We start from the raw sequence: 26724 nt of genomic DNA on the forward strand, positions 1-26724 counted from the left end.
TGGTTTGAGTCTAACACATGTGACTCCAATAGATCAGCTGATATCGGCTCTGGCAGTGCAAAGAGTAGAACACATAACTCTAGAGCAGATAGCAGTTATCTGAGCACACAAATCTCCAAGGTGCCCAAACTCTTGCATTAGTCCTTTTTCATTTTTGTAAAAAAAAAAAAAATGACAATATATTTTTTTGCCTAAAATACAAAGGAAATGTGTCATCTTTAACTATAGGTCTTTTAGAGGTCATTTCATCGTCAACTTGCTTAAGTGTTCACAATAACCATAATTTTGACCAGAGCTGCCCAATCTTTTACATGCCACTGTATAGGTAGATGTCCATTGATTAGCAATCCAGCATTTTTGATTTGTAAAATAGTTGACTTCATGTAACCACACAGAATATTGTAAATGCAGTAAAGTTAATGATCATTTGCTTTTTTGCTATCTCTCTAGTGGAGCAGGAGACAGATGTGGTGTTGTATTCACTGGACAAGTACATAAAAATTGTTTTAAGCGAGGAAATGAAGTGAGTAGATAAAATACCTCCTCCTTCAGCTTAAATGACACTGGAAACACAATGAAGAGTTGTTTGTAACCAAGAAAAACTGTGGCTCGCTTTTTGATTGTGCCCAAGTTTATTACATTTAAGGCTGTGTTCACACTATGGGTGTCATGCAATCCTTGCATGTGTTGTGTCTGTCTAACAGCCATGAGACATGCAGGTGCTGGTACTTAAACATATTATTTTAGCACGCCAAAAATCACTTGGTTAGCACCCGAGTATGCTCCGATAACACCTTATCCGAGAACGTTCACTCATCACTAATAGTAATGATTTGTAGCACTTGATAAAAAGTTCAAAATGTTCACTTGGACTCCAAATTCTCCAGATCTCAATTCAAACATGCATGTCAAGGACAGCTGAAAAACAAGTCTGATTCATGGAGACACCTACATACAAGAGCTTTTATTATATCCTATTCTAAATCCAGGGCATTAATATGGAATTGGTTCCCATATTGTAGCCATAATAGCTTCCACTCTTCTTGATAGACTTTCATCAAAATGTTGGAGTGTGTTTGTGGGTATTGTGGGACAATTACCCAGAAGAGCATTTGTAAAGTCAAATCACTGATGCTGGACATGAGGGCCTGAGTCACAATCTCTGGGCCAGAGCTCTATTCATCTAGTAAAGTTCTTCTACACCAAACTCACTCATCCTTACCTTTGTAGACCTAGTTTTGTGCACAGTATTGTTGGAATCGAAAACAGCCTTCCCTGTTCTCGCAATGCTTGAAGCATACAATTCTCCAAAATGCCTCTGGAAGTGAAGGATGTATGGCAATCCATGGCTTGTCCATTCTAAATTGATAAGTCTGCAGTCACTCTTTGCGATTGCAGACTTATGAATCCCTCCAGCGCACGCATTGTCAGCTGCATGGATTTGCCGATTTCTGAGCTGGAACCAGCACATAAGTATATGTTATGCATACTCCCATCCACAGCCCATCTAGTATGCGCGTCCTTGCTCCATACAGGAGTATCGAGTGAGGACCCACTAGACAGGCTCTGGTCGGAAGTATGCGTAACACATGCATCACCATCAGTCCCTGCTCAGAAATCGGCTACTCCCTGCAGAACATAGTGCTGAGGTGATTCATAGGTTTGCAATCACACAGACCTATCAATTTAGACCACACAACCCCTTCAAGGAGTCAGCAGAATGTTGGCAACTTTTGTGCACTATGCAATATCAGCACTTCGTGACCCAGTTCTGTAACTTTATGAGGTCTGCTGCTCCATAGTAGAGTTGCTGAGGTTCCTAAACACTTCAGTTTTTCAGTAATTACACTCCTAGTTGATCTTGGAATAGTTAAGAAGAATACATTTCATTAACTGTCTTCAGGTCTCCAGAGAACCCACTATTTCACAAATGTTTGTAAAGGCAGACTGCATGGCTAGGGGCTGGATTTTATACACTTCTGATAATGGGACTGAATGAAAAACCTGAATTCAATATCATTACCTATATAGTGTATAATCTTTCTATCTTTTAAGTATGACAAGGAATTTTTCCTCCTATTTCTCGTTAGTGATACTGTAGCAGCAAATTCAACATTCTCACAAACATATTCAGTGACTCCGCTACTGGCCGATAACCGAGAGAAGCGTGGCCTGGCACTGGATGGCAAACTAAAGCATGGAGATACTAACTTGGCGTCATCAACAATGTAAATTCCCAATTAAATAACTGCAATATTCATTTTTTTTATTGATGTCTAATTTAATACAGATTAAGTACATTTTCTACTTTGTAACTTTCTTATTCATAATAATTATTGTGAACATAGTCATCTTACTTTAAAAAATGGATGTAAATTATATTTTGCTATTTTTTTCCTCACAGTATGCGCCCTGGAATGGACAGAGAGGTGATGGGCATGCTTGTATCTTACAGAGTCAAAGTCAATTTGATGGCAGCCAGAGGCGGGTACGTGACCTAATAAAAGTACAAAGGTCCCTTTAAAGAAAGGAGTGAGCGAGGGAGACTCTTTATATTCTCTCTTCACTATTGCTTATCAAGGAGAATACTGTAAAGGGACCCGTGTATAAGTCAGAATTCCCTAATCAAAACAAAAAGCCCCTTTAATCTGGCCATGGTCATTGGGTTAAAGGTGTTGTCTTGACCATGAAGAATTCTTTGTATTCACTCTGTGTGACTGTAAACTGCCAAATTGTGACAGTGTGCAAGGAGCACACTATCACAGACACCCTGTATGCCCTGAGCGAATAGTCGTTCACATGTCTGTACATGTGCGACTTGTTTCTTCTGGTTTATATGAACTCAGAAGATAGAAGAAGGATAAGACTGGTCAGCAAGTGACCACAGACCTGTAAATCATGTATATATACCAGAAATGTAGAAATGTTTGCAAATTTATTAAAAAAGAAAAACTGAACTATCACATTGTGATAAGTATTCAGACCCTTAGCTCAGACATTCGTATTTAAGCCACATGCTGTCCATTTCATTGTGATCCTCCTTTAGATGGTTCTACTTCTTCATCGGAGTCCAGCTGTGTTTAAATAAACTGCTAGGACTTGATTTATAAAGACACACATCTGTCTATATAAGACCTCACAGCTCAAAGTGCATGTCAGACCAAATGAGAATCATGAGGTCAAAGGAACTGGCCAAGGAGCTCAGAGACAGAATTGTGGCAAGGCACAGATCTGGCCAAGGTTACAAAAGAATTTCCTAAGAGCACAGTGGCCTCCATAATCCTTAAATGGAAGAAGTTTGTGACCACCAGAAGTCTTCCTAGACCTGGCCGCCCAGCCAAGGCAATCGTGGGAGAAAAGCCATGATGAGAGAGGTAAAGAAGAACCCCAAGATCACTGTGGCTGAGCTCCAAAGATGCAGTAGGGAGATGGGAGAAAGTTCCACAAAGTCAACTATCACTGCAGCCCTCCAGCAGTCGGGTTTTTATGGCAGAGTGGCCCGACAGAGGAAGCCTCTCCTCAGTGTCTGACATATGAAGCCCGCATAGAGTTTGCTAAAAAACTGAAGGACTCCCAGACTATGGAAATAAGATTTTCTGGTCTGAAGAGATGAACATAGAACTTTTTAGTAATAATTCTAAGTGATATGTGTGGAGAAAACCAGTCACTGCTCATCACCTGCCCAATACAATCCCAACAGTGAAACATGGTGGTGGCAGCATCATGCTATGGGGGTGTTTTTCAGCTGCAGGGACAGAACAACTGCTTGCAATTGAAGGAAACATGAATGTGGCCAAGTACAAAGATATCTTGGATGAAAACCTTTTCCAGAGTGTTCTGGACCTCAGACTTGGCCAATGGTTCACCTTCCAACAAGACAATGACCCTAAGCACACAGATAAAAAAAACAAAGGAGTGGCTTCAGAACAATTTGTGACCATTTTTGACTGGCCCAGCCAGAGCCCTGACCTAAACCCAATTGAGCATCCCTGAGAGACCTGAAAATGGCTGTTCACCTACGTTCACCATCCATCTTGACGGAACTGGAGAGGATCTGCAAGGAAGAATGGCAGAGGATCCCCAAATCCAGGTGTGAAAAACATGTTGCATCATTCCCAAAAAGACTCATGGCTGTACTAGCTCAAAAGGGTGCTTCTACTCAATACTGAGCAAAGGGTCTGAATACGTATGACCATGTGATATTTCAGTTTTTCTTTTTTAATAAACTAGCTTGGCCCGTGCAATATTTTCACATTGGTCGTCGGGAGCACAGGCAATTTCAGAATTTCATGAGATGATGAACACAGACAAGTATTTATATATGTAGATTGGTAATACAATAAATTGGTTTGATAAGTAGAGGCCAAAAAATGTCTTCCGGTTGAGGTGCCACATGCAGTTCATTGTGTCTTTCTGCAGGTTTATGAAAATGAATGTTTAAACTGTATTTAGTGATAAAATCGTGAATGTGTGATTTGTTTGGTTCCTTTCTTGCTGAAGGGAGCTAGTTTACCTTTCAAATAGTATATAATTTGTGTGTGTGGGGTGAAGTAATAAGCAAAAAAGCAGTGCATGTTTACAAATGTGTTTGCATATGTGACTCACCATTTGTCTGTGTGGGGCGAAGTAATCACTGAAAAAGCATTGCATGCATACAAATGTGTTTGCATATGTGACTCACCTGCATTGAAGTGTGCAATCCTCCAATGTGGCTGAAATAGGCTGGGCAAGCACTTGAGTAAGCTCGAAAGACCCCAAGGAAAATGTTTGGATTTGTTTGTGATGTCTGTAAGCAGCTTTGTGGTAGTGTGCTTTGGTGTAGTGTGTTGCCATCTGCAGGTAATTTGACCTTTCAAATGGTGTATAATTTGTTTGTGTGGGTGGAGTATGGGCGGAGCAAGTGTGCAATTCAATAGGCAGTGCATGTTTACAAATGTGTTTGCATATGTGTCTCACCTGCAGTAAAGTGTACAATCCTCCAATTTGGCTAAAATAAGCAGGGCAAGCAGTTCGGCAAGCTGGTAAGCTCCCAAGGCAAATGTTTGGATTTGTTTGTGATGTCTCCATGCAGCTTTGTGGTAGTGTGCTTTGGGGCACTGTGGTGCCACCTGCAGGTCATTTTTCCTTACTGCAGGTTTATGAAAATTAATGTTTAAACTGTATTTTGTGATCAAATCATGGATGTGTAGTTTGTTTGACTATTTTCTTGCTGAAGGGGGCAAATTTGCCTTTCAAAAGTTTACGTACACTAAGATTACTAGGTTTTTGCAACATCTGAGTTAATTAGAGACACACTTGTGGATGTATTTTAATGTTCCCCTGAATCACGCTGCTTCTTTGTGTAGCATCATTGGAAGTCTCAGAAATCAAGCCAAGATAGCACCAAGATATCAGGAAGAGAATTGTAGTCTTGCACAAGTTTGGCTCATCCTTGGGTACAATTTCAAGATACTTGAAGGTGCCTTATTCATCTGTACAAACAAGTATACACAAGTACAAACAAGATGGAAATGTCCAGCCATCATACCGCTCAGGAAGGAGATGGGTTCTGTGTCCCAGAGATGAACGTGCTTTGGTCCGACATGTGCACCTCAATCCAAGGACAAAAGCAAAAGAACTTGTGGAGATGATGGCGGAAGCTGGTAAGATTGTGTCAACATCCACAGTGAAAGGAGTACTATATCAACATAGTCTGAAAGGTCACTCTGCCAGGAAGTAGCCATCACTCCAAAAGAAACATATAAAAGCCATATATAATGTTTTCAAATGCACAATGGAACAAAGACCTTCAAAAACTAAAACTTGAAGCTAAAATTGATTTTTTTGGGGCATAATGACCATTGTTACATTTGAAGGAAAAAGGGAGAAGCTCGGTGTGACGGACTCAGCTCCTGCTGAGCCCATTTTTTGAGTGGACCCTCTGGGTCGTGGCACCCACCCACCGAGGGCGAGCTGACCTTGTGAGAATCCACCCCCTATACAGGGAGTGTCAGGGGCAAGACCAAGGGGGTGAGCCACCACGACTGCTGGGACCAGACGGCCGGCTCAGGGGACACTAGACGAGTGTCTGACGACAAGGACGAGCAGGAAGCAAGACGAGACTAGACGTAGGTGCAAGGTATCTTCATTAGAATAACACAAGATCACATACAGAGAAAACAAGCAAAACGTGCAAGGTGCGCGCGTGGGCACGCCAAGGTCCATAACATGGTACGTGCCAGATGGCACGCCTAGGCACAGGTAATGGCAAGATGGCATCGGACTCCGGACTGCTGGCAAACCGACAGGGTCCAGGGATCAGGCTGCGGACGTCAGCTCCGGACATCAGGCCGCAGTCATCTGGTTCCGGACCTCTGGCAACGGTCGGCAGGTTCCGGGCATCCGGCAGGCAAACCAGGGTTCAGGCAAGGAGGCACGACAGATATCCAAGCAGGGTGCGTGTTTAGGGAACACGCCAAGGTCCAAGGCTAGGTGCATGTGTAGGGGACACGCCAGGGTTCAAGGCTAGGTGCGTGTGTAGGGGACACGCCAGGGTTCAAGGCTAGGTGCGTGTGTAGGGGACACGCCAGGGTTCAAAGCGAGGTGCGTGTGTAGGGGACACGCCAAGGTTCAAAGCGAGGTGCGTGTGTAGGGGACACGCCAAGGTTCACAAACGAGACAGGGTGCGTGTGTAGAGCCACGCCAAAGCATAGGATAAGACAGAGTGCGTGTAGAGACACGCCAAGGTACAAGACAGAGTGCGTGTAGAGACACGCCAAGGTACAAGACAGAGTGCGTGTAGAGACACGCCAAGGTACAAGACAGAGTGCGTGTAGAGACACGCCAAGGTACAAGACAGAGTGCGTGTAGAGACACGCCAAGGTACAAGACAGAGTGCGTGTAGAGACACGCCAAGGTACAAGACAGAGTGCGTGTAGAGACACGCCAAGGTACAAGGCAGGGTGCGTGCTAGGAGCCACGCCAGGGCACAAGGAAGGGCTGCATGCTAGGAGCCACGCAGGGGGCACGCCACACTGGCCAGTACACACGGCTGTACACAAACACGTGGCACTTACCACGGCACAGGAGACGGCCAAGGGGAACCCACGCCGGGGTTCAATGCAAGGACAAGGCAGGGAACAAGGCAAGGAATACAGGCAGAAACAGAGCCAGGTCAGAGAGAGGACAGAGTCTAGCAGCAGAGCGTAGGCAGAAGCCCAGAGCCGGGCCAAGGGAAGACCTTGGGACTAGACAAAGAAACGAGCACTAAGGAGAGGAGAAATGGTGCGTGTGCCAGGGAGCACTACAGAGCACCATAGGAGAGAGCGAGGCAGAGCAAGCAAAGACTGAGACCATAGGGAGGAACACAAAGCAAGGAATAGCAAGGCAGAGAACACAGGGAGGACTACAAGTCAAAGCATAGCAAAAGCAAGACATGGCAAAACAGGCAAGGCAGAGAACAAAGGAAGGACTACAAGTCAAAGCATAGCTAAGGCGAGACATAGCAAAACAGACTAAGACAAAGAACAGCAGAAGGACTACAAGGCAAAGCAAGGCAAAGACAAACATGGCACAAGAGACAACACAAGACATGGCACAAGACAAGAGGCGGAATACGAGCACGGAGCGTGTGCAGAGGCGCACTACAGAGCAAAGTGCAAGGGCACAGAATAGAGGGAGCAACCCCACAGACCCAGAGCCTTGCAGGGAAGCAACACAATAATCAGGCCCTGAGCATAGGAAGAGGCGGCCTGATATAGGGCATAGCACCTCCTCCTCCAGGTCAGGACCAGGGGAGAACTTCCGGGATTCTAGACATGACGAGATGATAGCAGAACCAGACAGTGCAGGATCTTAGGAAACGTCACATGATCAGGGTTTCAGACATGACGAGATGATCACCGAACCAACCAGTGCAGGATCCTAGGAAGAACACATGATCCGGGATTCTAGACATGACGAGATGATTGCAGAACCAGACAGTGCAGGATCTTAAGAAACATCACATGATCAAGGACTCCAGACATGACGAGAAGATCACAGAAGGCAGAGCAGAAACGCAGGGATCCTGCAGCTCAGACATGAGGTGAGTCTGCACACAGCTCTAGCGAACATGCAGGACAGCAGACAAAACATGCGCATGCACATCGCTCCAGGAGTTCTTGAGACAAACAGACATGGCAGACGTGACACTCGGAAGCCTAAGAACACCATCCAAACTGTGAAACACGGGGGAGGCAGTATCATGTTGTGGGGTTGATTTGCTGCAGGAGGGACTGGTGCACTTCACAAAATAGATGGCCTCATGAGAAAAGAAGAGTATGTGGCAATATTGAAGCAACATCGAAGACATCAGCCAGGAAGTTAAAGCTTGGGTGGAAATGGTCTTCCAAATGGACAATGACCCGAAGCATACTGCCAAAATGGTAACAAAGTGGCTTAAGTATAACAAAGTCAATGTTTTGGAGTGGCCATTACAAAGCTCTGATCTCATTCCTGTTGAAAATTTATGGGCAAAGCTGAAAAGGCAGGTGAGAGCAAAGCGACCTACAAATCTGGATCAGTTACACCAGTTTTGTCAGAAGGAATGGGCCCAAATTCTAACCAACTATTGTGATAAGATTGTGGAAGGATATCCCAAATGTTTGACCCAAGTCATTCCGTTTAAGGACAATGGTACCAAATGCTAATGAAATGTATGTAAACGTTTGACTTTGCAGTAAATAATAAAAATGCCTAATTGACCTAAAACGGGAAAAAAAATTTTTTTTTATTTCATGTCAGATGTTGAGTAAAATATGCATATGTATCTCCTTACAATATAGTGTATGGAAACTTCTGGTTTCAACTGTGTGTGTATATATATTGTGGTGTAGTGACCACTGTGTCCGCTAGGGGGCGCTGTGTGGGTGGTCCAGGACAGGCGTATAAGCATTTCTAGTGTCCTGATAGGAGTAGGATGATTAATGATCGGAATGTATCTCAAGGTGGGTGGCCTTGAGATGAAGACTTGTGTATGTGTTGATCAGCACAGTGATACTGCTGAGGTTCCGTGTCAATGTCTTAGGGAAGTCTTCGGGTAGCTGGAATCATAGAATCATAGAATCAGAATCATAGAATCGTAGAGTTGGAAGGGACCTCCTGGGCCATCTGGTCCAACCCCCTGCTCAAAGCAGGATTCGCTAAATCATCCCAGTCAGATGTCTGTCCAGCCTCTGTTTGAAGACTTCCATTGAAGGAGAACTCACCACTTCTCGTGGCAGCCTGTTCCACTCATTGATCACTCTAACTGTCAAAAAGTTTTTTCTAATAGAGAGATGGGCGGAACCAGCTACCTACAATCCACCCAGGGGTGTGTCTGAAAACGCTGGTAGTAAAAGACTTTGCGAGTGTGAAGGACCTGTGATGAGATCATAGCCATGTGACCCGGTGGGCGTGGCTACGGACCATATAAGGTGGCCAGGGTAGGTCACATGGGTGAATGCTTGGACCCGGTTGGTCCGTTGTGGAAGGTCCCGCTGGGAGATGGGGCTTCCTGCCTGACAGCACGTGAATGCTGTGAGTAAAGGCTGCAAGCGTCTGACAGTTCCCAGGGAGAGGGAATGAATGTCTGCAGTGAGCTGAAGCAGCCATGAGGTAACCCTGACGGGGTGAGATATCTGTGAGGCTGAAGAGCCTGAGTACTGGACATTGCGTAACCTGTGTGAGTACAGACTTAACAGAGTGGAGCTCTGTCATGGACGCTATGCTGTTTATATGAACTTTATGTTGCTGCTGTGGGTTTATGATGCCTGAATAAACCGCATGGATTGTTATTGTTTTATGGAAAACCCGTGCCGACGTGATTATTTGGCCTGCCAAGCGAGTGTCCCCAACATAGAATGACAGCGCTACCTTACAATATATATATAAGGTAAGGTATATATATATATATATCTCAATGTACTGGAGGAGAGATATGTGTCACTGAGGTTATTAGCTTCATTCATATGAACCTAGGAAAATGCTCCAGCACACTAAGGGTACCATTACACTAAGCGACGCACCAGTGATCCCGACAACGATACGACCTGGTAAGAATCGCTGGTGCGTCGCTAAATGGTCGCTAGTAAGCTGTCAAACAGACAAACAGAGAGATCTACTCTACAAAGCAGCATCGATCCGGCGATCTGTAGAACGACCTCTGCGGTTGTTGGTACTTTGTCACACAGCAGCTATTCTGACGACTCCCGCCTGCGTCCATGAGTTCTGCGTCGCCAAGGAGGTCACTCGTCTGCGTCAAACGCAGCAATGCATGCTGTCCAGTGGGACACCAGTGAACAAAAAATGGCCCAGGACATTCGAGCACGATCAACGTCATCGCAGCGGGGGCCTGGTCGCTGCTAAGTGTCACACGTAACGAGCTCACTGGCGAGGTCGCTGTTGCGTCACAAAAGGTTGGACAGTTTTGTGATAGAACAGAGGAAGAATAGAATCCAAGCGAACAGATATGCACACTCCATCTCTAGCTCTAGATATGTGCCTTACTCGACTTTCGGGTTGAGGTGTTGCTTCAGACCATATTTTGATTTTGCCCATTCTGGGATCCACAACATATATTCTATTTCTATAACCACACCACACATCCACTGCTGAACAGCAGATTGATTGCCGTGGCCTCCCCAAGTCAACAACTTTTTTGGTTGTCCAGATTCCAGTTCCTAGTAGTAGTCCTTTTAAAAATAGCAAGTGTCCCATCAGCCAGAATAGTAAGTCATTGTTATGAGTAGTACTGTGAATTGCATCTTTAAGTTGAATTATCTGAAGACAAGTCCTCCATTCAGAAACAGCCGAATGAATTAACAAACTTCCTTCCTGATAGTGGCAACTCTGTTCAAATCTTTGCATTATTCTTCCTCTTCTACACCATTCAATCTGTGGCTGGCATGTAGGACACACAGAGAACATGTGTATTATGTATTTCAAACTGATCCACAACATGGTTGGATGAACTTGCATGTATCACCATGATCTCGTTTACAGGATGGGTACCTGGACAGATCCAAGCTATACTACTACTCAAGTGAGTACCATCTTCTTTCTTCTGTTGATGTTGCAGTTGCACACCACAGCTGTTTTCTTGGATCTTTCTGATCCAAAAGTCAAAGTTGGACTAGTAAAGGAGTGTTCCTAAGCTCACTTTCCGCTAGACAATCACCCATGTTCTTTAAAAAAGGTGAAATACTCCAGCCATGAACCTGTGCTCTCCCATGCTCCTTCCAGATGTGAGAACGAATGTGCCGTTAATGCCCGTGTTTCTTTCATCATAACGACACGGCATCAACATCATTTGAGGTATTAGATATATAAAAATTCATAAACTGATTTAGTATAACACTATTTCCACCAGAAGAAAACAGCAGCAGAAGGCTGGGATTGGTTAAGTCCTATTGATGGTGTTGAAGGTAGTGTTATTGCTTTCTCTTGTGGTCCAGTAGAATAATCTGTCAAATACCTTGCAGAAGGAAGATTTTTCTCATTTGTACATCTTGCACTTCTTTGAAGGCCCTTAACATTTCTGTTCTGCTAATTACATCTTGAAGGTCCATAAGTTTCTCCTTATACTGATTTCTTTCCATCAGTACAAGTGTCATCTCTGCTCTGGTAAATCGTTTTCTCTGGGCAGCAGGTATAGCCACCTCAGAATACTCGCTGCATAACTTTCTTGCTTCATCCAGTTCAATGCGAGTCATCTGCAGATCCTGATCAGTTTCTCTTAACTTCAGTTTATATCGACACAGGATTTGCTTTACAGTTTCAATCTCGCTTTTAAGAAACTCTCGCCCTGCCATCAGCTCCTCCACCCTTACAATGAGAACTTTTCTGGCCATATCAATTTCATTCTGTGCATCTCTCAGCCTCATACATCCCAGGAAAGAGTAAACTGTTGTTTCAGTCAGCTGCATCGTCTTCTGGATCAGAAATATCTTTTGCTGTACTTGCTTCAGAAGCTTCAAAATGTAACTTCAGTTCTGGAGTAGAATTAATTATATCATCAACGACTGATGGAACTTCCTGAAGGGCATAATCTTCAGCTTGTGGCTGCAGCTCATGTCTTAGTGGATTGGTGACTGTGTTCACAGATATGCACTGCCCAGTTTCCGGACTTCTCGACCACCTGGTAACTTTCAACTAGGCCAACCAGGTCGTCCGCATTCTGGGGGGCTCCCTGTACAACTCGGAACTGCCTCAGCCTAGGAAAGGAGTGGATGAATCTGTCCACAACAACTGTCCTCCTGTGAGAAAAAACTATGCCATAGTAGAAAAAGAATGCTTGGCCATCAAGTGGGCAATTTACACTCTGAGTTACTAGCTATTAAGCCAGACGTTCAGGCTAGTGTCAGATCATGAGCCCCTGAGACGGACGAGAGAAAGGAAGGGGATGAATGCCTAGGTGACTAGATGGTTTCTAGGGCTCCAAAACTTCAACTTTCATGTGGAGAACAGTGGGAAACTGCATAGTAAAGCCCCCGTTACACACTGCGATATCGCTAGCAATATCGCTGTAAAGTCACCGATTTTGTGACGTTGCAGCGATATTGCTAGCGATATCGCTGCATGTGATACTTACCTCCGACCGCCTCCCCCGCTGGTTATCGCTGATCGCGCGAGAAGCTCCTGGACCATTCCTCGTCGGTCACTTCCTGCTGGGCTTCCTGTGGCGCCGACGAGCGACGCGTGGAGCCGGGCGGGAGGACGCAGGATCGCCGCGTCTGACAGGTAAGTAGCGATCCCCATCCCCAGCGATGTCGCTGGTGAGATCTGCCTGTGTGGCAGCTCACTAGCGACCACCTGGCGATGCACCAGCGATCCTGACCGCGTCATATCGCTGGTCGGGATCGCTGGTGCATCGCTAGGTGTAACGGTACCCTAACACAGTTAATGCCCTGTGTAGACTTCCCTGTCTGGTGACTGAAGTTGCCAGAACTCCCAACTGTGGGCTAAGGGGGGGTATATAGGACAAAGTCACTGGCAAAGTACTGGAGAACAGATATGTGTCACCAAGGTTATAATTTTCAGTGATATGAACCTAAGAAAATGCTCCAGCACACTAAGTACTGAGAGGAGTTAATCAGCCATGTTTAGGGCTAGATTTAGTGAACAGCTGAAGAGTGGGTGAGAGGCCGTTCACCATATTTACACCCCAAGATGGAGTCCAGAGGATAAATATGCAGTCTTCTGGCTCATTCAGTGTTGGGTATGCCTGGAGATGGGGAATACAGAGCTGTGTTTGAGGATAAGGAAAGTTGAAGCTTTTTTTATGTTTGTTTCCTGAGCGGGCGGATCTCTGCAGCAACATGGACTGTGCCATTTGTTTTTTGTTTAGTTTTCCAGTTGGGCCAGAAAGGCCATGTTTATGTTGCTACCCTGCCCTGGTTTATGCTGTACCTCAATAAACCAGTGGAAAATTTAAAGAGACAGCATTCCTGTGTTGTCTACCTCTGTGAGCAGATGAATGAGCAGATATGCCATTTCTTTATACAGTATATATACAGTGGGGAAAAAAAGTATTTAGTCAGTCAGCAATAGTGCAAGTTCCACCACTTAAAAAGATGAGAGGCGTCTGTAATTTACATCATAGGTAGACCTCAACTATGGGAGACAAACTGAGAAAAAAAAATCCAGAAAATCACATTGTCTGTTTTTTTTTCATTTTATTTGCATATTATGGTGGAAAATAAGTATTTGGTCAGAAACAAAATTTCATCTCAATACTTTGTGATATATCCTTTGTTGGCAATGACAGAGGTCAAACGTTTTCTGTAAGTCTTCACAAGGTTGCCACACACTGTTGTTAGTATGTTGGCCCATTCCTCCATGCAGATCTCCTCTAGAGCAGTGATGTTTTTGGCTTTTCGCTTGGCAACACGGACTTTCAACTCCCTCCAAAGGTTTTCTATAGGGTTGAGATCTGGAGACTGGCTAGGCCACTCCAGGACCTTGAAATGCTTCTTACGAAGCCACTCCTTCGTTGCCCTGGCGGTGTGCTTTGGATCATTGTCATGTTGAAAGACCCAGCCACGTTTCATCTTCAATGCCCTTGCTGATGGAAGGAGGTTTGCACTCAAAATCTCACGATACATGGCCCCATTCATTCTTTCATGTACCCGGATCAGTCGTCCTGGCCCCTTTGCAGAGAAACAGCCCCAAAGCATGATGTTTCCACCACCATGCTTTACAGTAGGTATGGTGTTTGATGGATGCAACTCAGTATTCTTTTTCCTCCAAACACGACAAGTTGTGTTTCTACCAAACAGTTCCAGTTTGGTTTCATCAGACCATAGGACATTCTCCCAAAACTCCTCTGGATCATCCAAATGCTCTCTAGCAAACTTCAGACGGGCCCGGACATGTACAGGCTTAAGCAGTGGGACACGTCTGGCACTGCAGGATCTGAGTCCATGGTGGCGTAGTGTGTTACTTATGGTAGGCCTTGTTACATTGGTCCCAGCTCTCTGCAGTTCATTCACTAGGTCCCCCCGCGTGGTTCTGGGATTTTTGCTCACCGTTCTTGTGATCATTCTGACCCCACGGGGGGGGATTTTGCGTGGAGCACCAGCTCGAGGGAGATTATCAGTGGTCTTGTATGTCTTCCATTTTCTAATTATTGCTCCCACAGTTGATTTCTTCACTCCAAGCTGGTTGGCTATTGCAGATTCAGTCTTCCCAGCCTGGTGCAGGGCTACTATTTTGTTTCTGGTGTCCTTTGACAGCTCTTTGGTCTTCACCATAGTGGAGTTTGGAGTCAGACTGTTTGAGGGTGTGCACAGGTGTCTTTTTATACTGATAACAAGTTTAAACAGGTGCCATTACTACAGGTAATGAGTGGAGGAAAGAGGAGACTCTTAAAGAAGAAGTTACAGGTCTGTGAGAGCCAGAAATCTTGATTGCTTGTTTCTGATTAAATACTTATTTTCCACCATAATATGCAAATTAAATGAAAAAAAAACAGACAATGTGATTTTCTGGAATTTTTTTTTCTCAGTTTGTCTCCCATAGTTGAGGTCTACCTATGATGTAAATTACAGACGCCTCTCATCTTTTTAAGTGGTGGAACTTGCACTATTGCTGACTGACTAAATACTTTTTTTCCCCACTGTATATACATATATATACAGTATATATATATATATATATATATATATATATATATATATATATACGCAATCACATGACCACCCACCTGCACAGGGCATGCAGGGGAATGGCAACAGTGTGTCACATTGAATGACTGCAGACTTTGCTTCGAATACCAACAGCCAGTCCAATGACTACGCCTTTGTCTTGCCACTCTGTGCAGCAACTCTGATCTTCCGTCAGCTGCTGCCAACCCGGGGATTGCCTTAGGGTGTGGTACCTGGTGACTACCGGCGGCTAAGCCTATCCTCAACATCAGAGGTTCCAGCGAATTCCCAGTCTACACCGACCCAGCGATGTAAAATGGATTTACAATCATCAGAAAAAAAACAATGTTACTATCATATTTGGTCATTAATATTTTTTCCTCATTCATTTGCAGCATTCTAGGAGACCTTATCTCAAGGTAAATGTACAATTATTTACATATATCTGCAGTGATCTTCAGTCTAATGAACCGCCGCACGACCAGCTCTACCCTCTCCTAGTGTATCCTCACCCAACCCCTGTAGACTGTGCACCCTCGCGGGCAGGGTCCTCTCTCCTTCTGTACTTGTGTGTTCCTTGTATTGCTCATGTTTATTGTACTTGTCTACTGTATGTATGCACTTTTTTCACATGTAAGTGAAGATGGCTTTAAGGTGCAATGATACACTGCGCTGCTGTAGGTATAATTCAAGGAGCTTTATTGGTGCCTATGCGTTTCCTGAGCTGTCCCAGCTCACTTCATCAGGGCATGATACAAGCATGCAATGCAGGAGTTTATATACAATCCAAAGTGGGAAAAAAAAAAAAAAAAAAAAGGGGGGCAGGACAAGTAACTGCCACATCAGCAAGGCAATAGTATAAAACACATTAAAATAATTGTATTTTAATAGAATATATTAAAACCGCATATAATAAGAATACATACTCAAGAACAATAAAAAAGAAAATATATATATTTCTTTTGAAATAGACACGGGGGATCACGGGGTCCAATAAAAAAGTAGTTAAAACCATCTTCAAGGAGTCTAGAACACAGTTGAGTATGGTTTTAACTACTTTTTTATTGGACCCTGTGATCCCCCATGTCTATTTCAAAAGAAATATATATATTTTCTTTTTTATTGTTCTTGAGTATGTATTCTTATTATATGTGGTTTTAATATATTCTATTAAAATACAATTATTTTAATGTGTTTTATACCATTGCCTTGCTGATGTGGCAGTTACTTGTCCTGCCCCCTTTTTTTTTTTTTCCACTTTGGATTGTATATAAACTCCTGCATTGCATGCTTGTATCATGCCCTGATGAAATGAGTTGGGACAGCTCAGGAAACGCGTAGGCACCAATAAAGTTCCTTGAATTATACCTACAGCAGCGCAGTGTATCATTGCACCTTAAAGCCATCTTCACTTACAAGTCCTTGGACCCTGTGCAGACTGCAGCAGCTGTTTCATGCGTTTGTAGGTGTTGTGACCGAAGTTTCACAACCCTATCAGGTGAGTCTCTCCTTGCCTCACCATTACAATTGTGTTTTAAAGGTTTCACACAGTGGATGCGCCCTGTTTTGTTTCTTTTTTCACATGTAAAGCGCCATGGAATAAATGGCGCTATAAAAATGAATAATAGTAATAATAATCTAATATATAATGCTGAATGTATGTATGTGTGTATGTCCGGGATTGGCATCTGCACCGTCACAGCTACAGCCACAAAATTTTTCACAGTCACACGTCTGGACCCCGAGAGCGTCATAGGCTATGTTGTGAGGCGAAATTTTAACCCCACGTGTTACAATTCACCAAACAATTTTGCCCCTAGGTACATTATGGGGAAAAAGTGTATGTATGTATGTATGTGTGTATGTCCGGGATTGACATCTGCACAGTCACAGCTACAGCCACAAAATTTTGCACAGTCACACGTCTGGACCCCGAGAGCGTCATAGGCTATGTTGTGAGGCGAAATTTTAACCCCGCGTATTCCAATTCACCAAACAATTTTGCCAATTATTCCTATCATTTCTATGGTGTTATCGTCCTTCTGTAAAGCTGGAAATAACACAATTTATTACCGTGCCAACACAGACCACCCTCTGACACAGACTGCAGGGGGAGCCCAGTATCACACAGGATAGGATTAGATACACGGCTCAGCAGTCAGTATCACACAGGATAGGATTAGATACATGGCTCAGCAGTCAGTATCACACAGGATAGGATTAGATACACAGATCAGCAGTCAGTATCACACAGGATAGGATTAGATACACGGCTCAGCAGTCAGTAACACACAGGATAGGATTAGATACACAGCTCAGCAGTCAGTATCACACAGGATAGGATTAGATACACGGCTCAGAAGTCAGTATCACACAGGATAGGATTAGATACACAGCTCAGCAGTCAGTATCACACAGGAGAGGATTAGATACACAGCTCAGCAGTCAGTATCACATAGAATAGGAATAGATACACGGCTCAGCAGTCAGTATCACACAGGATAGGATTAGATACACAGCTCAGCATACAGTATCAAACAGAATAGGATTAGATACACGGCTCTGCAGTCAGTATCACACAGGATAGGATTAGATACACGGCTCAGCAGTCAGTAACACACATGATAGGATTAGGTACACGGCTCAGCAGTCAGTATCACACAGGATAGGGTTAGATACACGGCTCAGCAGACGGTATCACACAGGATAGAATTAGATACACTGCTCAGCAGTCAGTATCACACAGGATAGGATTAGATACACGGCTGAGCAGTCAGTAACACACAATAGGATTAGATACACAGCTCAGCAGAAAGTATCACACAGGAGAGGGTTAGGTACACAGCTCAGCAGACATTATCACACAGGATAGGGTTAGATACACAGATACACATGTTGTTTATCAAAAGGCTCTTGAATGAGTTGAAAATAAAATACTATCAATACTTGGGTTATCGTTAGTTAATTTGTGTTGCAAATCTGTAGTGTTGAATATATGATGTGAAATGTTTTTATGTGCAATATATTCATTATAATTTGTTATAACTAACCAAAGTTGGTTACTATGCCCAGGCAACGCCGGGCTCTTCAGCTAGTATTAAATATATGTTATTACATTTTTCTACAAGCATATGAAAGGAAGCTTTGAGAAAAATATTTGGAAACTCTAATTTTTACAGTGTTTGTTTCAAGCAAAAACTTTCCTCTATAAGGACCTGCATATTTAAAAATTCTAACTAATTTTGTATCTATTATCCTCCAGTGATGTTTTTGTGGAACTGCCTTTTAATCTGATGCATCCAAAGCCATCTGATGGTAAGTCTAGATATATGTCATGAAAAAATTAATATGGAAGTTTATTGAGGACATTATTGACATAAGTCACATATAGCGATGGTATGAATCGATTGGCATGTCCCAATCCATCTGCCACAATAGTAATCTATGGCCACTGCACGTCAGATGGAGTACTGCCTTTTTGATTAACCGTCTTGGTGCAACGTCACATGAGTGTCACTGCAACAATGACGTCTCACTGAGTCAGTTGATCGTAAGAAAACCAGCGGTTTGCATCAGGTAAGATGCCCCCATGCTATCAGGTAAGGTACTCCTGCTCACATGTAGTGACCACAAACTAAGGTTGTGGCTGATCGAATGGTATGTGAATCGATTCACATCGACTCTAGTTATATATTCATTCAGTACACCCTTGTTCTGAAACTAATAGTATGTATATATGTTACATACATAGTTATAAATGTTGATAAAGACTTACGTCCACCAAGTTCAACCTTTCTCCACCAATTGTACATTGCAATTCTCCACTTTTGTTGCCTTTTACCTCTACAGCCAGATATATTAACCACAAGCTTAAAACAGAAACGAATACATTTCTAGTGTTTCTAATAAAATTGAAATTGTAAAAGTAAAATGAATACAGAAATTTTTCAGACTACAATTAGATATCAGAAGACATGTTGGAAATCTTCTTTAGAAATATATACCGTATATACTCGTGTATAACTCGACCCATGTATAAGTCGACCCCCCTAATTTTACCTAAAAAAACTGGGAAAAATGTATTGACTCGCGTATAAGTCGAGGGTGGGAAATGCAGCCTTAGTGGGAGACAGCAGGAGGCTGAGAGAGAGAGAGAGAGAGGCAACTTATGACAGGCTAACAAGCCTTTCACTTTATTGTTTTTTTAATACAGTATTTCATAACCTCATAGCATGCTCCGTACGGGCCGTGCTAGAGGAAAACCCAGCCACCCACCTCACCTCCGCTCTTTTCAGCACGCAGCTGCGTATGAGAATCAGAGCAGGGAGGGGGTGGGGGTGGGAATGCAGGACAGAGGAATTGAAAGTTAGAGCTGCAGAGCCGGAGGGGGAGGCGGGCCAGAGCGGCCAGAGCTGCCAATTGCATTTCTCCTAAGTTCTCTGACTGGTGATTCACCAGTCAGAGAGAAAGCTTCAGCGCTGCAGAGCCGGAGGGGAAGGCGGCCCAGAGCGGCCAATTACATTCGTTGTACCGTCTCTGACTGGTGATTCACCAGTCAGAGAGAAAACTACAGCTCTGCAGAGCTGACGGGGGAGGCAGGCCGAACCGCGGCTACTCATAAAGAAGACATGGCGCCGGAGCAACGCGGAGGACATCGCCGTGTGCTGGCAGTGTGCTGGCCGGACTGCTGCGTCCCCGCAACACCTCCCGAAAAGTAAGTTTGACTTAAAAACTTGCCTGACTCACGTATAAGTCGAGGGGGGTCTTTTTCAGCCCATTTTTTGGGCTGAAAAACTAGACTTATACGCAAGTATATACAGTATATCACAACCAACAGAGAGCTACAACTGCTTTAAATTGACAATTTGACTTTATTAAAAAATTTACTAAAGGCAGTTAATGTAGTAAAAGAAATAAATGAGGCAAACTCTAAAGATTAAACCCCTATTGCTCCAGCACACGCTGCTCCGATACTCTGCCAAGACCGGAAGTGACGTCATCAGTGACAGAACATCGAAGAGTCTGCAACCTAAGAGAGGTAGCAGCACAGCAGATACATGGTTAATACTGGGACACAGACTACATTTTTGACATTTCCCTTTCCTTTGACATTTCCTTTATAAAAGAATGAGCGAGACAGTTCTGCCATCAAGATTTCTGCAAAGGACTATATCGTTTTCAGAGCGTGATGTTGGTGCGAGCTCCTGCAATCACACGCATCAAGCTTATTTTTTACATCATATTCAGAATTCCCTTTAACCAAAAAAAAAAAAAAAATGGTTTGACTTACTTATGATCTGTATGACTTCAGAAGAGATACATGAAAAGAGTTACCTATACATTATTAAATAACATAAAAGAACATAAGCAAAATGAAACTGTGATAAATCATTTGAAATGCCAAGTTCTGAGCCAGACTGGATTCTATCTAAAGGTGCCCATATATATTTACTAGCAGTTGGCGAAAGCTACTACTGCCAACTACCCATACATAAGTGTGGCATGCTTTGTTCAGCTGTGTAGTGGATAGTAAGCCAATATTCAGACTACTTCTGTGGTGGCTTATTCACCTGCAAGAACAAAAAGATCTGGAGCTACAGTTCAAAAGGATGAATCCTTCATCTCCCCAACAACATACAGTATGTTGAGGGGGAGTCGGGAATTCCCCATACATTTTACGTGACCGTAGGCTCTATATATATATATATATATATATATATATATATATATATATATATATATGTGTGTGTGTGTGTTTGGACTGGTGCTTCTCACAGAATTAGAATAACATTAAAAAGTTAATTGATTTCAGTTTTTCAATACAAAAAGTGCAACTCATACAGTATATTATATTAGTCATTGCAGACAGAGTTATCTATTTCAAGTGTTTATTTCTGTTAATGCTGATGATTATGGCTTACAGCCAATGAAAACCCAAAAGTCATTATCTCAGTAAATTAGAATACTTTATAACACCAGCTTGAAAAATTATTTTAAAATCCGAAATGCTGGCCTACTGAAATGTATGTTCAGTAAATGCACTCAATACTTGGTTGGGGCTCCTTTTGCATCAATTACTGCATCAATGTGGCGTGGCATGGAGGCAAACAGCCTGTGTCACTGCTGAGGTGTTATGGAAGTGCAGGTTGCTTTGATAGCAGCCTTCAGCTCGTCTGCATTGTTGGGTCTGGTGTCTCTCATCTTCCTCTTGACAATACCCCATAGATTTTCTATGGGGTTAAGGTTAGGTGAGTTTGCTGGCCAATCAAGCACAGTAATACAGTTGTTTGTAAACCAGGTATTGGCACTTTTGGCAGTGTGGACAGGTGCCAACTCCTGCTGGAGAATGAAATTTCCATCTCCAAAAAGATTGTCGGCAGAGGGAAGCATGAAGTGCTCTAAAATTTCCTAGTAGATGGCTGCGCTGACTTTGGTCTTCACACTTCACACTTTGATCAACTTGGATGGTGTGCCTCTCCACTCTTCCTCCAGACTCTGGAACCTTGATTTCCAAATGAAATGCAAAATTTACTTTCATCTGAAAACAACACCTTGGACCACTGAGCAACAGTCCAGTTCTTTTTCTCCTTGGCCTAGGTAAGACATTTCTGGCGTTGTCTATTGGTCATGAGTGGCTTGATACAAGGAATGCGACACTTGTAGCCAATGCCCTCTGTGTGGTGCCTCTTGAAGCAATGACTCCAGCAGCAGTCCACTCCTTGTGAATTTCCCCAAATTTTTGAATGGCCTTTTCTTAAAAATTTCCTTTAAAGGCTGCGGTTATCCCAGTTGCTTGTGTAACCTTTTTCTACTACACTTTTTCCTTCCACTCAACTTTCCATTAAAATGCTTGGATACAGCACTCTGTGAACAGCCAGCTTCTTTAGCAATGACCTTTTGTGGCTTACCCTCCTTGTGGAGTGTGTCAATGTCTGCCATCTGGATATTTCTCAAGTCAGCAGTCTTCCCCATGATTGTAGAGCCTACTGAAATAGACTAAATGACCTTTTTAAACACTTAGGGAGCCTTTGTAGGTATTTTGTGTTAATTATTCAAATTTACTGAATTAATGACTTTTGGGTTTTCATTGGCTGTAAGCCATAATCATCAACATTAACAGAAATAAACTCGTGAAATAGATCACTCTTGTTTGTAATGACTCTATGAGTTTCACTTTTTGTATTGAAGAACGGAAATAAATTAACTTTTTGATGATATTCTAATTTTGTGAGAAGCATATGTATATGTACATCTAATGTATATTTTCTAAGGAAATCTTTCCATTTAAATCCAATGGTAGATATACACAAGCACAAAAGTCAATTTGCAGCCAACAAGCAGTTTTATACTAAACCTTTATGTGTTTCTCTTCTCTTTCTGCTTGTATGTTGGACATCTACAGTTTCAGCAAGGTAAGAGGGACAAAGAATGATTTAAATTAAAAAAAAATATATATATATATATACAGTTGTGGCCAAAAGTATTGACACCCCTGCAATTCTGTCAGATAATACTCAGTTTCTTCCTGAAAATGATTGCAAACACAAATTCTTTGTTATTGTCATCTTCATTTAATTTGTCTTAAATGAAGAAACACAAAAGAGAATGAAGCAAAAAGCAAAACATTGATCATTTCACACAAAACTCCAAAAATGGGCCAGACAAAAGTATTGGCACCCTCAGCCTAATACTTGGCTGCACAACCTTTAGCCAAAATAACTGCGACCAACCGCTTCCGGTAACCATCAATAAGTTTCTTACAATGCTCTGCTGGAATTTTAGACCATTCTTCTTTGGCAAACTGCTCCAGGTCCCTGATATTTGAAGGGTGCCTTCTCCAAACTGCCATTTTTAGATCTCTCCACAGGTGTTCTATGGGATTCAGGTCTGGACTCATTGCTGGTCACCTTGGAAGTCTCCAGTGCTTTTTCTCAAATCATTCTCTAGTGCTTTTTGAAGTGTGTTTTGGGTCATTGTCCTGCTGGAAGACCCATGACCTCTGAGGGAGACCCAGCTTTCTCACACTTGGCCCTACATTATGCTGCAAAATTTGTTGGTAGTCTTCAGACTTCATAATGCCATGCACACGGTCAAGCAGTCCAGTGCCAGAGGCAGCAAGCAACCCCAAAACATCAGGGAACCTCCGCCATGTTTGACTGTAGGGACCGTGTTCTTTTCTTTGAATGCCTCTTTTTTTCTCCTGTAAACTCTATGTTGATGCCTTTGCCCAAAAAGCTCTACTTTTGTCTCATCTGACCAGAGAACATTCTTCCAAAACGTTTTAGGCTTTTTCAGGTAAGTTTTGGCAAACTCCAGCCTGGCTTTTTTACGTCTCGGGGTTAGAAGTGGGGTCTTCCGGGGTCTCCTACCATACAGTCCCTTTTCATTCAGACACCGACAGATAGTACGGGTTGACACTGTTGTACCCTCGGACTGCAGGGCAGCTTGAACTTGTTTGGATGTTAGTCGAGGTTCTTTATCCAACATCCGCACAATCTTGCATTGAAATCTCTTGTCAATTTTTCTTTTCCGTCCACATCTAGGGAGGTTAGCCACAGTGCCATGGGCTTTAAACTTCTTGATGACACTGCGCACGGTAGACACAGGAACATTCAGGTCTTTGGAGATGGACTTGTAGCATTGAGATTGCTCATGCTTCCTCACAATTTGGTTTCTCAAGTCCTCAGACAGTTCTTTGGTCTTCTTTCTTGTCTCCATGCTCAATGTGGTACACACAAGGACACAGGACAGAGGTTGAGTCAACTTTAATCCATGTCAACTGGCTGCAAGTGTGATTTACTTATTGCCAACACCTGTTAGGTGCCACAGGTAAGTTACAGGTGCTGTTAATTAAAAAAATTAGAGAAGCATCACATGATTTTTCGAACAGTGCCAATACTTTTGTCCACCCTCTTTTTTATGTTTGGTGTGGAATTATATCCAATTTGGCTTTAGGACAATTCTTTTTGTGTTTTTTCATTTAAGACAAATTAAATGAAGATAATAATAACAAAGAATTTGTGTTTGCAATCATTTTTAGGAAGAAACTGAGTATTATCTGACAGAATTGCAGGGGTGTGAATACTTTTGGCCACAACTGTATATATATATATATATTTATATATTTTTTTTTAATATAGCATAACTGGGCATACGTTATTTTTTGTAAATGGCACAGTAGGAAAATAAGATTTCAGTCCCCCCATTTGCATACAATTGTTTCTTAGGTCATACTTTGATAATTTCTTACCCATAGCTTTGTATGGTATAAAATGACATAGCTCTCCTTAATTATCACTTATTGCTGTCTCCTGGCTCATCCCCACCTCTTTATTCTGGTCTTTGACGATAATGTGGACCATGCTATTGCTACCACATGTGTCACATAGCAGTTGTGAGTTAAGAATGATAAAATATATATACAGTGTGTCCACATGAGCCCTGGAATGAGGGAGAAGTATAGCTCTCACTGTGTTTAGAAGAGATGAGGGAGTAACTGTGTGACGGGGTTTTTAGAAATCTGACAGCAATGGTTACAACTAATTTAGTTCCAAGAAAATGATGGCAGGAAAACACATAAGGCTGTGTGCCCACGTTGCGTTTTTTATGCGCTTCCGCCGCAGCGGAAACGCTTAAAAAACGCTAATAAAACGCATTCCCATGCAATCCTATGGGATTCCGCAGTTGCTGTGCCCATGCTGTGGATTTTTCCGCTGCGGAATCGCATAGCGGTAAAATCCGCAGGATGTCCATTATTTCTGCGGAATCGCGGCGATTCCACCGCCATAGGATTGCATTGAAACGCTCAATTTACGCATGTGGCTATGCCCTCCATGTGTGAAGCGAACGCTTCATGTGCGGATGGTACCCAGGGTCTGGAGGAGAATATGGTACCTCCATGCCCTGGGTACCATATTCCTGTTAAAAATAATAAAAAAAATAAAAAATAGAGATATACTTACCCTCCGTCGGCCCCCGGATTTCCCCTGGCCCTCATGGCACTGCCGGCAACTTCCATTCCCAGGGATGCATTGCGCAAATGACCACTGATGACGTAGCGGTCTCGCGTGACCACTACGTCATCAAAGGTCATTCATGCAATGCATCCCTGGGAATTGAAGTTGCCGGCAGCGCCATGAGGGCCGGGAGGATTGCGGGGCCCGACGAAGGGTAAATATATCTCTATTTTTTATTTTTTTATTATTTTTAACATTCTATCTTTTACTATAGAAGCTGCATAGGCAGCATCAATAGTAAAAGCTGGTCACACTTGTCAAGCACTATGCTTGACAAGTATGACCAACCTGTCAATCACTTTTCCAAGCGATCCTTCAAATTGCTTGGAAAAGCGCAAGCATTCTGCAAGCTAAAAACGCTTGCAAAACGCTTGTGTTTTGCAGGAAAACGCATGCGAATTCCGCATGCGTTTTACCCGTGGCGGGGAGTTGAGCAAATGCTGCAGACATTTCCGCAGCATTTCTGCAACGTGGGCACATAGCCTAAGACTGAGGTTAAAGGGGTTTACCCATCTTATTAAGTGATCATTAAAGTAAGACAAAGCATTACTCTCTGATTGGTGAGAGTCTAATTGCCGAAACCCAAACCGTTTCTGAGGATAAAGGGTCTGTAGTGCTGGTTTAGCGTCATTTTGTGCTCCGAGTCACTGACTGTGCAGGGTACCGCAATATGGTTCCATTCCCTTAAATTGTACTGTGCTGCAGTTCCTTGCACAGGAGCACTCCCGCTATGAAGAGGCACAGTGATAGCCAACTTTCTGGCCACTTATTTCTCAGATTAATGTGGGTCCAGGCAGCAGTTATGCCATTAATTTATGAGATGGGAAAAAAACACACTGCCCAAAGTATATGGAAGAATCGTTGCGTATGACCGGTAAAATCAATGGAGTAATACGTCAGCCATCAGATTTGTTTTAGAGCTTCACTAAAAAGCATCTGTTCACAATACAGATACATCTTTCATTCAATTATAGTGCAGAGGACGTGGTCATTGAGGAGTTTGCAAGACAAAAGCTGCAAGGAGAACAAGACGATGAAGATGAAAAGGAAGAAGCAGATAAAAGCTGATATGATTCCACTTACTGATTAAAAAAAGTCTTTGGCACATTGTCCCCTTCTATCACAATCATCTGTTAATCTGACAATTGTAGTTATCATTCACACAAATAGCATAATTTGTTAATTTCGATATGTTCTTGTCAATCAGAAAGTTCAAAATTAATAAAATAAAATGTGACTTCCCATTTGTTTGTCTGGTCTACTCAATATGTATGGCATGCATGAAGATAACGTAGCTTTTTATATATACTCGCATATATATATATAATTAGTCAGATAACAGCGGACTCTTAAATACAAGAGTCTTGTGTACATCAACTTTCTTACAGTAAGCCTTATCATCATCATCGTTAAAAACAATATGTGATTAATGCAATTTTACTGTTCGCCAGTGGGCCCAGGCACTGACATCTGCTGGCATACAGGGCAGCTGCATACGGCCCCCAGCCAGTGGTGTGTTGCTAATAGCTGCACACAAAGCAGCTGCTTTGGGGCCAATGAGTCAG

The 26724-nt window shown here is 42.9% G+C and overlaps 1 protein-coding gene and 1 pseudogene across 2 annotated transcripts in view; one reads left to right on the forward strand and one right to left on the reverse strand.

Moving 5' to 3' along the window:
* ARR3 (arrestin 3) overlaps positions 1-26322 on the forward strand; it is a 40746-nt gene extending 14424 nt beyond the window's left edge. The window contains exons 10-16 of one of the 2 annotated variants that reach the window (XM_073555894.1): positions 451-523; positions 2091-2228; positions 2405-2488; positions 15539-15562; positions 18406-18458; positions 23750-23759; positions 26134-26322. In XM_073555894.1, coding sequence (XP_073411995.1) covers positions 451-523; positions 2091-2228; positions 2405-2488; positions 15539-15562; positions 18406-18458; positions 23750-23759; positions 26134-26227 — 476 coding nt within the window. In that variant the 3' untranslated portion in view covers positions 26228-26322. Of the gene's footprint in view, positions 1-450; positions 524-2090; positions 2229-2404; positions 2489-15538; positions 15563-18405; positions 18475-23749; positions 23760-26133 lie in introns of both variants that reach the window. The other variant, XM_073555893.1, reaches the window with a different exon arrangement.
* LOC141059779 (C-Jun-amino-terminal kinase-interacting protein 4-like) lies at positions 10384-13491 on the reverse strand (annotated as a pseudogene).
* Positions 26323-26724: the final 402 nt, after the last annotated feature.

Source organism: Dendrobates tinctorius, unplaced genomic scaffold, assembly GCF_039654945.1.
Source record: "Dendrobates tinctorius isolate UK_male_01 unplaced genomic scaffold, ASM3965494v1 ptg000231l, whole genome shotgun sequence".
Lineage (NCBI taxonomy): Eukaryota > Metazoa > Chordata > Amphibia > Anura > Dendrobatidae > Dendrobates > Dendrobates tinctorius.